At 54.5% G+C, this 12,565-nt stretch overlaps 1 protein-coding gene across 4 annotated transcripts in view; it reads left to right on the plus strand.

The window, feature by feature from the left end:
* The window catches only part of ELMO2 (engulfment and cell motility 2), a 38,846-nt gene that overhangs the window by 12,225 nt on the left and 14,056 nt on the right, over positions 1-12,565 (plus strand). For 2 of the 4 annotated variants that reach the window (XM_002721202.5, XM_070051761.1), the window contains exons 3-10: positions 856-896; positions 1,349-1,421; positions 2,076-2,126; positions 4,744-4,925; positions 6,475-6,574; positions 7,480-7,631; positions 10,873-10,951; positions 11,942-11,977. In XM_002721202.5, coding sequence (XP_002721248.1) covers positions 856-896; positions 1,349-1,421; positions 2,076-2,126; positions 4,744-4,925; positions 6,475-6,574; positions 7,480-7,631; positions 10,873-10,951; positions 11,942-11,977 — 714 coding nt within the window. The remainder of the gene's footprint in view (positions 1-855; positions 897-1,348; positions 1,422-2,075; positions 2,127-4,743; positions 4,926-6,474; positions 6,575-7,479; positions 7,632-10,872; positions 10,952-11,941; positions 11,978-12,565) is intronic. The other 2 variants (XM_070051762.1, XM_051844969.2) reach the window with 1 other exon arrangement.

Below are 12,565 nucleotides of genomic sequence, written 5' to 3' on the forward strand. Positions count from 1 at the left end.
TCAGAGGAAGAAGCAGCCACACAGGAGGGCCCAGCCACCCCTGGGGCAGGTTGGCTACCCGGCTTGGCGGGGGGCGGCATTCAGCATGGCCCTTAAATACCTGCCTGGGTACCAGACCCCGTGTCTGAGTGCCTGGGTGTGCGACTCAGCTGCAGTCCCAACCCCAGCTTCCTCTAGTGCGCACTGTGGGAGCTGACAGGGGATGGCTCAAGTACTGGGGTCCCTGCCACCCGCATGGAAGACTGGACTGTGCTCTGGGCTTTTGGCTTTGGCCTGGCTTAGTGCGGGTTGTTGTGGGGATTTGGGGAGTGAATCAGTGGATGGGAGATCTTTGTCTCTCTGCCTTTCAAATTAAAAAAGAAAAAAAAGGGAAAGAAAAAAAAAAACTACCAGGAAGGAAATTTATTCTTTTTTTGAAAAACATTTATTTTATTTATTTGAAAGACCAGATTTACAGGGAGAGGTAAGACAGTGAGAGAGAGAGAGAGAGGTCTTCCATCCGCTGGTCTACTCCTCAGTGGCCACAACAGCTGGAGCTGAGCTGATCCGAAGCCAGGAGCCAGGAGCTTCTTCCAGGTCTCCCACGTGGGTGCAGAGACTCAAGGGCTTGGGCCGTCCTCTGCTGCTTTCCCAGGTGCACTAACAGGAAGCTGGATCAGAAGTGGAGCAGCCAGGACTCGACCTGGCACCCACATGGGATGGCAGTGCTGCCGGCTGGGGCTTTAACCTGCTGTGCCACAGCGCGGCCCCAGGAAACGTATTCTTATGCCCCAGCTTTATGCTGCCTGGGAGCCCCCTTGTCAGGATGCGATTGCTGTTGGGATCTCTCTCTCTCTCTCTCTCTCTCTCTTTCAGAAACGTCCCCTGGCATCCATCATCAAGGAGGTCTGCGACGGGTAGGTTGAAGCTGACCTTGTTTTTGACAATGGCAGCTAGGACGAAAGGAGAACAGCCAAAGCTTGAAGGGACTTCTGCGGGGAGCTCCAGTGAGGGGGGCCCCTGGTGGGCTCTTGTGGACCCCCGTCTTGTGAAGGATTCGTAATTGGCAGGAATGCCCCAAAGACTTCCTGTAAATCATAATGTCCCCTTAAGTCCAGGAGTGGCCTGTGTGAGGTCCTGGTAGCACCTGAGATCCACCCTTGCATACTCCTTACGGAAGGCAAAGAAGGCTCTTTTCCGAAACCCAGCCTTAAAGCCTCGTCCTGCCCCATGGCCCACCCTGCCCCTACACACACACACACACTGCACTGCACGGGGGCCTCCCGGTCCCTTGGGCCGCTGTTTATTTGCGCCTTCTGCACAGGCTCCGAGGAGTGGCCGAGTGGGATGTACTGTTTTGCTTCCACAGGTGGTCGTTGCCAAACCCGGAGTACTACACCCTCCGGTATGCGGATGGTCCCCAGCTCTACATCACCGAGCAGGTCAGTGCTCAGAGGGGCAGAGCGACCCGGCAGCCAGCGGGCGCACTGCGGGTCGCACTGAGGAGGAGGCAGGGTCCAAGCAGCTTCCGTCCCCTGGACACATCGGGGCGCACCAGGCCTTGTTCTCTTCTAGTGGCTGGGAATGGTGCCTTTTGCATCCCGGGAGCCCGGGGCGCTGGAAGGGGATCTTAGAAGCTTTTTGCCAAGGAGCCCACGGAGAAGAGGGCCTGACTGGAGGGCCCTTGTTGCAATGGCAGCTGTCCCTTGGTGTCTGGGGGATTCACTCCAGGACCCCCAGGGGATACCATGGTGAAGCCTCTTATCTAACATGGTGCAGCGATTGTATAGAAACCAGCGCGGCCCCTGGACGGCAGGCGTCTCCAGGCTGCGTTGCTGTGTAAGTGGTGGTCGCGCTGTATTGTTTCGAGAATAATGTCAGGAAGAAACAGGGACGTGTTCAGGACGGAGACAGGTGTGTTTCGGGACACTTCTGGTCAGTGGTTGCCCAGCTCCAAGGCTGTGGGACCTGTGGCGTCGCAATGCCAACCGCACTTCAAAGTGACAGAAAGTTCTAGTTGCTTCAGCCTGCTGTGCTACATTAATTGTTCATTTTTGTGACTTTCTGGTCTTTCTGTTTTTCTCTTTGCGCCACAGACTCGCAGTGACATTAAGAATGGGACCATCTTACAGCTGGCCGTCTCCCCGGTAGGTGCTCACCCTCCTTGGTTCCTTTATTTACCCAGCAGCCCCGCGGGGGCGCCTCCCCGCTTCCTGCATGACTTGTCCCTAAAGGTGACTGTGGAAGCAGCCAGAGGCCAGAGAGAAAACCGGGCGTGTGCGGTGCCCCAGGAGCTGCCTGCGGTCCTCGGAGGTCAGGAGGCCGTGGGTGGCCTCAGAAACAGTTTTGAGGGGAGGTTGGGCGGCCGATGGCCGTGGGTTGAGTACAAGAAGGGTTCAAAGGTGACGCCCTTGGGTCCACCACTCTACCAAGGAGCTGGGTTTTAAAAGGAAGCAAACGGGGAAGGTAGCGTCTAAAATACGCGCTGTTTGAAAACAGGTTAGCATCACTCTGTTTCAGACATCAAAAGCTTTGACCAAGGTCAGTGAAAGGTCTCTGCCACACACGCTCCTGCCCCCCATCGACTCGGTTCCCCACCTTCCCGAGCCTTCACAGGTGCAACGCAGATCTCAGTGTTGTGTGCGTCCTCGAGATGGACGAAGGAGAGGTGGGAGGTGGGAGGTGCCGGGAAGAAGGGGTGATTGACAGAACAGAACAGAACCCTGCAAGGTGGGGCACCCTGACTGCCAGGCGCCGAGGAAGGTGGTCGGCCTGGGTGTATCTTTGCTTCTGTTTGTGCCCGAATTAAGGGCATGCTGGCAGCCGTTTGCTTGGCGGTGGTGGGGAAGTGGTTCATCTGAGAGGCGGGAGGCACGGGGGATGCCAGCCAACCTGACTGACGGCCCGTATCCTGCTAGGTGCTTGGTGTCCCTGATGAGACAGGGACTGTTGATAGCTCCATCTTGCAGGAAAGGGAACCAGGACTCGAGAGGTTAAATGCCTTGCCTCCTGCCACTCAGCTAAATCAAGCTGACCCTCAAGCTGACCCTCAAGCCCAGCCCTGTCTGTCTGGGGCCCCTTTCCTCACTGTCATGTTCTGCCCCTGTCTTCCCCCTGAACTCTCCTCAGCTTAAGGACTTGATGCCTCCCTCCTGAGTGTGGCCAGTCTGGCTTCCCGGGAGGTATTCTCTCGAACGGAAGTGCGGAGGCATCTCACAGACCTCTGCACGGCATAGCCGGCTCTCCCAGAAGCGCATCTCTGGAGCGGGAGCAGCAGCCTGGGAAGGCTGTCCCAGGAGGAAAATTGACATTTGGGGCTGGAAGTTGCTAAGTGTGAGGCGGACCAGTGCTCTTCCGATCCTTCTATCCTGTGACCTTTTCTTGTGGGGCTCGTTTTCTCCGCCGCAGGATTTGCAGGATTTCTGTGTGGACAAGGGCTGTCTTTGTGCTACTAAAAGAGGGGAGTTGGGGGGAGGGATAGTGGGCCTGACCGAGTGGCCAGAGCAGGAACTGGGTTCCGGACACACCCTGAGCACCGCAAGACAAAACACTGCAGGAATGTGTGTGCCCCTGACTCTTCCTTCTTTTTTTTTTAAGATTTATTTATTTATTTGAAAGGCACAGTTACACAGAGAGAGGTCTTCCATCCGCTGGTTCACTCCCCAATTGGCCACAATGGCCAGAGCTGAGCCGATCCGAAGCCAGGAGCCAGGAGCCAGGATCTTCTGGGTGTCCCACGTGGGTGCAGGGGCCCAAGCACTTGGGCCATCTTCTACTGCTTTCCCAGGCCACAGCAGAGAGCTGGATTGGAAGAGGAGCACCCGGGACTAGAACTGGCGCCCATATGGGATGCCAGCGCTTCAGGCTAGGGCGTTAATCCGCTGAGCCACAGTGCCGGCCCCCTGACTCCTCCTCTGCAGGGGAGAAAGTTAAATGAACACTCCTAAAAAATAGAGAATGAAGAAGTGGTAAGTGGTGAGGCTCTGGCTTTGCAGTTAATAAACCCAGCAAAGGGAAAGATCGATGAACTCGGAGCGGGGACGTTAGCCACAGCATGCGGGCAGGAGGCAAGCGTCCCGCTAGGAGACGTCCACGTGCCGGGAGAGAGAAGCCTCGTCTTTGCCAGCCATCGTTTTAAAAAAGGCATATTTGGAAATTAACTGTGTGTGGCTTCCTAAAAGCTCCCCAGACTATTGCCTGGAGGAATGATGATGCCGACTTAGAGCACACGTTAAGAAGACATTGTTAGGCTTATCGCATTCTAGGACTGAAAGGCCTGCAGAGGTCGTCAGACTAAATCCTCTACCCAGACGAGAAGCTCTTCCGCAGCGTCTTTGACATGCTGTTGGCTGGACTCTTCTTGATTGCTGCCGGGGACAGGGAGCTCAGTGTCTCCGAGGAACCTTTTCTACTGTCTGATGGCTATACTTAGTAGAAAACCCTGCTCTGTTAAGCCAGTATCTGTTTTTCTGTGACTTACCATAGGTAGTGGATCTCTCCTGTTTTTCCTTGGCGGAAATTATTTTTTAATCCATACACCAAAGTGGTACAGAAAAGATGCACATTACTATAGACTGGTCTTGGCATGCTGGTAATTCCCTGATTGATCTTCAAATAAACATTTATTTAGCAACTCCTAAGCAGTGTGAACAACTCGTTATGCCCTGGGCTTGGATGTCCATAGACAGGCCCAGGCGAGCTGTCCACAGACTAGTAACCCGGAGCAAGGAGCAGATGGCCAATGTCTTGTCCCTGGTCTCACAGTCCCGGGCTGCCCGCCAGCTGATGGAGAGGACCCAGTCATCCAGCATGGAGACCCGGCTGGACGCCATGAAGGAGCTGGCCAAGCTCTCTGCCGACGTGACGTTTGCTACCGAGTTCATCAACATGGATGGCATCGTTGTGCTGACAAGGCTCGTGGAAAGTGGAACCAAGCTCTTGTCCCAGTGAGTGGCACCACGCTCACGCCCTTGTTCTGGGGCTCTCATGGGTTCATTACACTCTGCAGGGCCCTGATTTCCGTTGAGTCAAATGAGGAGTTTATTGAACACGTTCTGTGCACAGAGCCGTGGGCCAAGCCCTGGAGCCCACCCAGAGGTCTGATTTACTTGTGGGTCTAAACCTTGTAGTCTAGCTGGACTCCCACAAGTTAAGTAGCAGTCCAGACAGTGCTGCTCCAAGTGTGTAGCAGAACGGGGGCTACAGAAGTAAGGAGGCGGGGTCAGTCCAGGGCAGACCTCTTCCTCGATAGGAAGTGCTGGGCCGGGGAGGAGGGTGTGGATGAGCAGAGTGTCCATTGTCTCCCTGAACAAGTGTTTTTCTACTTCTGACCATCACCCCCACACACCCTGTATGCACACCTGCACACAGGCCTGCCTTGTGTTTGCCACAGGCTGCCCCTACCTATTTGCCACCTATTTTCAGGGGTGTGGGGGTAGGGAGGAGACCCAGAGGTTTATAACACTGCAGAGCGGAGGTGAGTTTGTTAGGGAGCTGTGCCTGTGACAAGCAGTGAGTAAACAGACGTGGAGGTTTCCAGCGAAGCCTGCAGAGCCGAAGCTGGCAGAGAGGGAGTCAGAAATCTCTCAGCCGAGGGATCAGCTGCGGACATTTCCAGCTAACACGCAGCTGATCGTAGCTGTTTGCTTTCCGTCTTGGGCCTGCAGCTGCACCGAAGTTCTGAAGCCCTCAGCTGCCGTCCACGCTGACTTGGGAGTTTTGCAGTCTCCCAAGAGTGCAGGCTTAGACTGGCCTTAGTTTCCTTCTCTTTAAAATGGGGTAATACCTCCCTTGGCAGCGCAGCTGTGAGGCTGTGTGTCTGCACTCGCTTTATAAATGGGACTGTGGTTTGTTAATTATGGAGCACAGCGCAGATGTCTCAGGGATTAGGCATTTACAGAGGAGGAACAAGGAGAGAGCATTAGATCCGCCTGCCCCACCAGCCCTGCCGTGAGGGCTCTGCACACGTCTCACCAGAGCCCTGTGGGGTACGGCTGTGAGGCCGACCTGACTCTACAGAGGGAGGGATTGAAGTCGGAAGGGATTTCGTGTGCACAGTCAGTACTTGGACAGGAATTGAACCCATGCCGCTCTCTGTGCTCTGTCTCGTGCACTCTGCTGCCTCTTGGCTGCAGGTGAACCTGGGACGTAAGCGCCTTGGGTTCCCAGCAGATGCTGCAGACCGACAGTGGTCTCCCGTCCCTTGGTCTTGGGGAGCAGGTGAGTGATTCTGCTTCCCTGAGATGCTGCAGTCTGCAGAAGGCAAAGCTATAGGCGAGCAGTCGGGTTTTTCTCTGGTGGTAGAAACCCGAGCTGAGTCTGCTCCACATCTGGTTAAGGGTGCACACGGGCGTTGGTGCTACGCTGACGGATTTCCCGAGGGGTGTTTACATTGACATCTGTCCCTTTGTGGCTGTCTTTGCACCTGAGTTCCCCGACTGAATCTTTATTATTTTGTGTATGTGTGTGTGCGTGTGTGTGTTGCACGTGTCTCAGCTACAGTGAGATGCTGGCATTCACCCTGACTGCCTTCTTAGAGCTCATGGACCATGGCATTGTCTCCTGGGACATGGTTTCAATCACCTTCATTAAGCAGGTGAGGCCTGTGACATTCACTCATCCTCTCTCGCGCTCCCTCCCTCTCTCCCTCTCTCCTCCCCCTTCTCTCCTCCCCCTTCTCTCCTCCCTCAGTTGCTGGTTGTCCTGTGGGCTAAAGGGGAGATTCTGGGCCGTACAGCCGCCCTCCCGAGGGTCGGCTTCTATCTGGGGCCAGATTTTCCATCCTCAAACGCCAGTCTCCCTGGGGCTCCTGAAAGATTTAGACCCTGTTGCACTTTCAAGGGCCTGTGCTGGGAGGCTGGAACGGGGCTCTCAGAATGGACTGTGGTCAGAGCAGAACTGGGTTGTCAGTGAGATTTGGGATGAAGCCAGCCCGTGAGCCAATACGATCCCTGAGGGCTGCTTCCTGAGCGCTTCCTCCTCTCTGGATCAAAACATGTGCATTGATTCCCAACTCCGCGCAGCAGCCTGTTTGGATTGTCAGAGTGAACTCAGCGGGCAGGGGGGCTTCCTTCTGGTTGTGCTCTCTTCCATCTGGAGGGGCAGTGCCCGTTGAAAAAGTGAACTGAAGCTAATGAATGCTGCTATATCCACTGACCCAGAATTTCACTGATCCTCGGCTTGTGACATTGGGAGTGCACCCACACTGGAGATATTCGGACAAAAGTGAAGTGGCCACGTGCGGAGGATCTGATGGGATTGAGCAGGGGGATCAGATGATAAGGTTCACGGCCCTTTCAGCCTCCTGGCTTTCTCACACTAAACTGTTATTCTGGGGAACAGGACTAAGCTATTAGATTCCGAGGAAATACCATTGTATGGAGACTATGATCTGAGCGTGAATTACCCTCGCCTAGGGTTCGTGTCTCAGAGGAGAGATGCGAGGGCTAGCGTCAGGTGCCTGAAGATCCAGCCCTGATCTGTTGCCCCCTCTGGCTCCAGATTGCAGGGTACGTGAGCCAGCCCATGGTGGACGTGTCCATTCTTCAGAGGTCCCTGGCCATCCTGGAGAGCATGGTCTTGAACAGCCAGAGTCTGTACCAGAAGATCGCCGAGGAAGTCACCGTGGGGCAGCTCATCGCCCACCTGCAGGTGTGAGTAGGAGACCCCACCCACCCCGCCCCACACTTCGCTGCTCCCTCCTCTCCCCTAACTCGTTGAAGTCTTCCAGTCCTGCCTCTGCCTCGCTCCTATCGCAGGCTGCAGGCTGCAGGCTGCTGGTTCATTCATGTCACCTTCCACACCGCTGCCGAGTTCAGGCCTGACCAGGGCACAGGCCTGCCTGGAACCCTCTGTGCTCCAAAGTGAAGGCTGCCACCCCCTCCCCCACACTGGTGCCAGACAGTATTCGAGGCTTTCTCCCCTGAGGGCCCAGTAGTCTCTGTACCTGTCATGGTGTTTATATAAGATACTGTGTGTGTATTATCTGTTGCCCATTTTGAACTGTGAGCTCCTTGAGAACAGGGGCCAATCATTTTGCATCCCCTACTTTAAGCAGAAACTCAGCCAGTATTTGTTGAACGAGTGTTTACTGAGCTCACGACGCGCCGTGCGAATTGTGAGAAGCACCGTGTGAGACGTGAGCTCGGGTGTCAGTCCAGATCCAGGCCCTGCTGCTTCCCGGGCCTGTTTCAGCAGGTGGCTTGCTCTCTTCTGACCTCAGTTTCTCATCCCTAGACCCCAACTCTCAGACAGTGAGATGATCAAAAGAGTTTAGGGCACAAAAGGGCTTAGCATAGAGGCCAGCGTAGGTTAGGTATTTAAGAAATTTGGGGCTTTTTTTAATTTTTAAATTTTTTCCAGTTTATTCAAAAGGCAGAGACAGATAGCCCAAGAGAGGGAGAGAGCTCCCATCCACTGGTTCACTTCCCAAAAGCCCAGAACAGCTGGAGCTGGGCTGGGCTGCAGCTGGAAGCCAGTATCTCAATCTAGGTCTCCCATGTGGGTGGCAGGAATTCTGTTACTGGAGCCACCACGGCTGCCCTCCAGCGTCTGCTTTGTCAGGAAGCTGGGGTCAGGAGCCAGAGCCAGGAGTCAAACCCAGGAACCTGAACGTGTGCTGCGGATGTCCTGACCGCCAGGCCAAACAGCGCCTCCTTTTGTTTGTTTTTTAAGAAGCACATCCTAAAATATTTTACCAGATAAGAGACTCGGATGGCGCCGAGTGTCTCTGCTCTCTGTTGGTTTGACTTCACCCCTAGCCGGTCTGCGCAGCGGAAGGCTGCTGGACTTCCCCAGCAAGCGCCGCCATCCTGCTGACCCCTTCCTGACCCTTGTCACTTCTAGTCCAGTGGGTGCGGCCAGAACGCGGCCAGATTCCACTGCCAGTTCCAGAGGGAGTCCCGGCTCCCAGATCTGGGGGTTTATAGCAGCCTCATCCTCGTTCAGCTACACTCCCAACCTGCGTCTCCCCACCAGCCCAAGTAAAAAGAAGGCAGCGATTTTTTTTTATTTATTTTTTTTTTTTTTGCAGCTCTGATTTCTCCTGGTCACTTTTCAGAAGTTCTTTAGCCTCAGCTTTTAACATCCAAAGAGCCAACAAGACTAATGAGACACGGGGACACGGAGACATTGGTTGGTGTGAGGACACTGTGAACTCTGGGTAGACAGTTCTGATCTTCCTGTGACCTCGCGCCTGCCTCTGTTTCTTTGCCTCTGAGTAGGGAATGAGTAGGACAGTAGAGAAATATGGCATTTCTCAGGGGTCCCTTGTGAATACTTTGACCCCAGAGCTGTCACTGGCACTCGTGTGCTCTGCTGGGGGTCGCTTGGTTCCCTTCATGAGACTCCTAGGAGTCCCTGCCTGACCAGGAAGCCCATCAGCCGCCATGGAGAGAGATCCACAGAACACACCCAAGATACGGCAGGTGGACACGTGGTATCAAGTGACAGGATTACAGATTCCAGAGTGTGGTTGTAGTTGTTTTGTTTGTTTAAAATAATGTAAGTGTGGCCGGCACCGTGGCTCACTTGGCTAATCCTCCACCTGTGGCACCGGCACCCCGGGTTCTAGTCCCTGTTGGGGTGCCAGGTACTAGTCCCAGTTGCTCCTCTTCCAGTCCAGCTCTCTGCTGTGGCCCAGGAGGGCAGCAGAGGATGGCCCGAGTGCTTGGGCCCCTGCACCCGCATGGGAGACTGGGAGGAAGCACCTGGCTCCTGGCTTCGGATTGGCGCGGCACCGGCCGTAGCAGCCATTAGGGGAGTGAACCAACAGAAGGAAGACCTTTCTCTCTGTCTCTCTCTCTCTCACTGTCTATAACTCTACCTATCAAATTAAAAAATAATAATGTAAGTGTGTAGTCAAAGCCTGACAATGCAGAAAGCACAAACAGTAACTCACCTGCCTGCCGTCTCACCTCCAAACGTGAGCACCGTTAACCACTGACCTGAACATCCTTCCAGTCTTCATTCTCTATGCATATTTGTGCCACAAGCAGGATCTTACTACACATAATTTGCATACCTTGATTACTGCTATTCTTTTTTCAAAATTTATTTTATTTATTTGAAAGAGTTACAGAGAGACGTAGAGACACACACACACACACACACACACACAGAGTGAGAGAGATATCTTTCATGTGCTGCAGCAGCCAGAGCTGCGCCAGTCCGAAGCCAGGAGCTTCTTCCAGGTCTCCCACATGGGTGCAGGGGCCCAAGGACTTGGGTCATCTCTGCTGCTTTCCCAGGCACATTAGCAGGGAGCTGGATGGGAAGCAGAGCAGCCGGGACTGGAACCTGTGCCCATACCGGATGACCAGGGCTTTAACCCACTGCTATTCTTTTACTGAATAATATATCTTGAATATTTCTCCATGACAAAGATCGCTCTGAAAGGGTCGTTCTGATTTGCATCTCAGATACCTTTCAAAATCCAGTGATTACCTCGGACTCCCGCCTCCTTGGGAAAAGTAGTCTCGGTTAATGAACTACTCAGAAGGTTTCCATACTAGTGCTGGGGTTCACAGACACTCTAAGCCCATCCCTGACCCTAGGTTAAGAAGCTTTACCCTAAAACATGGTTTGAATAATTGCCTAGGATTCTCATGTATCAGCTGAGTTGCTGTTGGGAGCGTCTGGATTACTTACCACTCTTTCTGTTTTTAAGAGTACTTCAGTGTAACACCTGTCGGTGAATTTGCACAGCTCTCTGATAACTGTCTTAGGATGAAGTCCTATTGGAGGAATTGCTGGGTCAAGAACATCCCCGCTTTGAATGGTTTCAGACTTAGCCCTGGATCCTTATCTGATTCTAGCCTGTGAGTGGTTGTCTCTAAGCGCAGTCCTGCTATTCGGCCCTCTAATCCCCCTCTGCTTCCTTCTCCATTGACACAGCTCCAACCAGGAGATCCAGACCTACGCCATTGCCCTGATTAACGCGCTCTTCCTGAAGGCTCCCGAGGACAAGCGACAGGTCTGTGGCTGCCTTTGCAAACTTCCCACCTGGGCTCCTCTGTGAGAACTCTCACCCCACTCTCCCCAGAGTTCCCCCCAGCCCGCCGTGGTCAGAGTCCAGCAGGGCGGCTTTGCCAAGGAAGACCTGGGGAAGACCTGGGGGCAGGGTGGGGAGGGGGTAGCCAGGCCTTTCCTCTACAGGCCCAGAGAGCAAACACTTCCTGCTTCATGGGCCATGTTTGGCCACAACTCCACCTTACCATTGTAGCCAGAACCACTCTGATAGGCGAGTGAACGGCACAGCTGTCTTGCTGTAAAACCTCATTTACATGAGCAGCTGATGTGCCAGCGTGGCCATCGTTGCTGACTCCTGATCCGGAGGATCGAGAGATCAGCAGTAAGGAAGAGGAACCCCCGGGCATCGCTGTTGAGGCCAGTGAGTCCAACACCAGGCCTTAGCGTGACGTTGCTGCGTGACGATTAGCCATGTGATGTTAAACACACCTTCCGCCCCGCCTCAGTTTCCTCACCTGTGACGCGGGAGTGCCCTCTGCCCTGATTACAACTGGAGAAACCAGGAGCAAACTCCTGACCCGCGAGTGCAGGGGCCTGGGACTGAGCCCCTCTCCTGCCACCGGCTGTAGTGCTGTTAGCCTCTGTGCGCCCCAGTTTCTCCTTTGAAAGGAAGAGGCCAGGTGAAATGACTCCTGAAGGGCCCTTCCAACCCTAGCATTTCAGTGTCTCTGATAGAAGCGCACGTGCGACACAAAAGTCGGACGTTTCTACTCTGTCAACACCATGGGCGCAGCAGGATGAAATCCCAGTGGGGCCTTCTGCCAAGCTCTTGAGATTCGAGAGGGAGGACCTGTACCATCTGTGGTTCTGTCTGTCCTCGTCTTTTTTGGATGGCTTGGCTCCGTTAACCTCTTCCTTCCCGGTCCTCGTTTGAACGTAAGCTGAAAGCTCATTCCGTCTGCTTCTCTCTGTGCCTTTTGCTTTCTGCCGGCAGGACAAGCACCTTAATCCTCTAGACCTGCCTGTCACTGTAAGTAGCCCCGCTGTGTGGAAAGGTGGGAAGGTCAGAGCTGGGCTGGTCTCCGTGTCAGGGAGAGGTGGCACGCTGGCAGGACGCTCAGCACGAGTGAGGCTGGAGTCCCAGGAAGGATCAGCGGGTGCCTACCCCAGGGACGGGGACCCAGGCTCCCCTCTGCCGCTTGCCTTTGCGCGGGTCTCTGGTTCAACCAGGGAAGACCAGAGTCAGGAACAGCCTGTGGCTTTCATCTAGACGACGCGGAAGCATCGCCTTCCACCTCATGCTAGCACAAGACTCAAGGTAGATCCGTGCCCTTTCTGGACTCCGAGTAGACGGCAGGGCTGTGACAGGTTCGGCAGTTGACAGAAGGGAGCGCGGATGCTGTCCCTGGGCTAGAGGAAGCTCTGGGGAGGTCAGCCGCACGAGGCTGAGAGAGGGCGCGCTGCCCCCGGCCCTGTGAGAGGCTTTGGTCTACGACCTTTATGTCCAGCTCTAGACCACTGTCAGTTACCCACTCGGTGGGTTTCATCTCAGCTGACCCCCTGCGGCTTCCAAAGAAGCTTCTAGGCTTCCTTCCTCCTTTGCCAGCCGGGACGTGCG

Source organism: Oryctolagus cuniculus, chromosome 11 (genome assembly GCF_964237555.1).
Source record: "Oryctolagus cuniculus chromosome 11, mOryCun1.1, whole genome shotgun sequence".
NCBI classification, from domain to species: Eukaryota; Metazoa; Chordata; class Mammalia; order Lagomorpha; family Leporidae; genus Oryctolagus; species Oryctolagus cuniculus.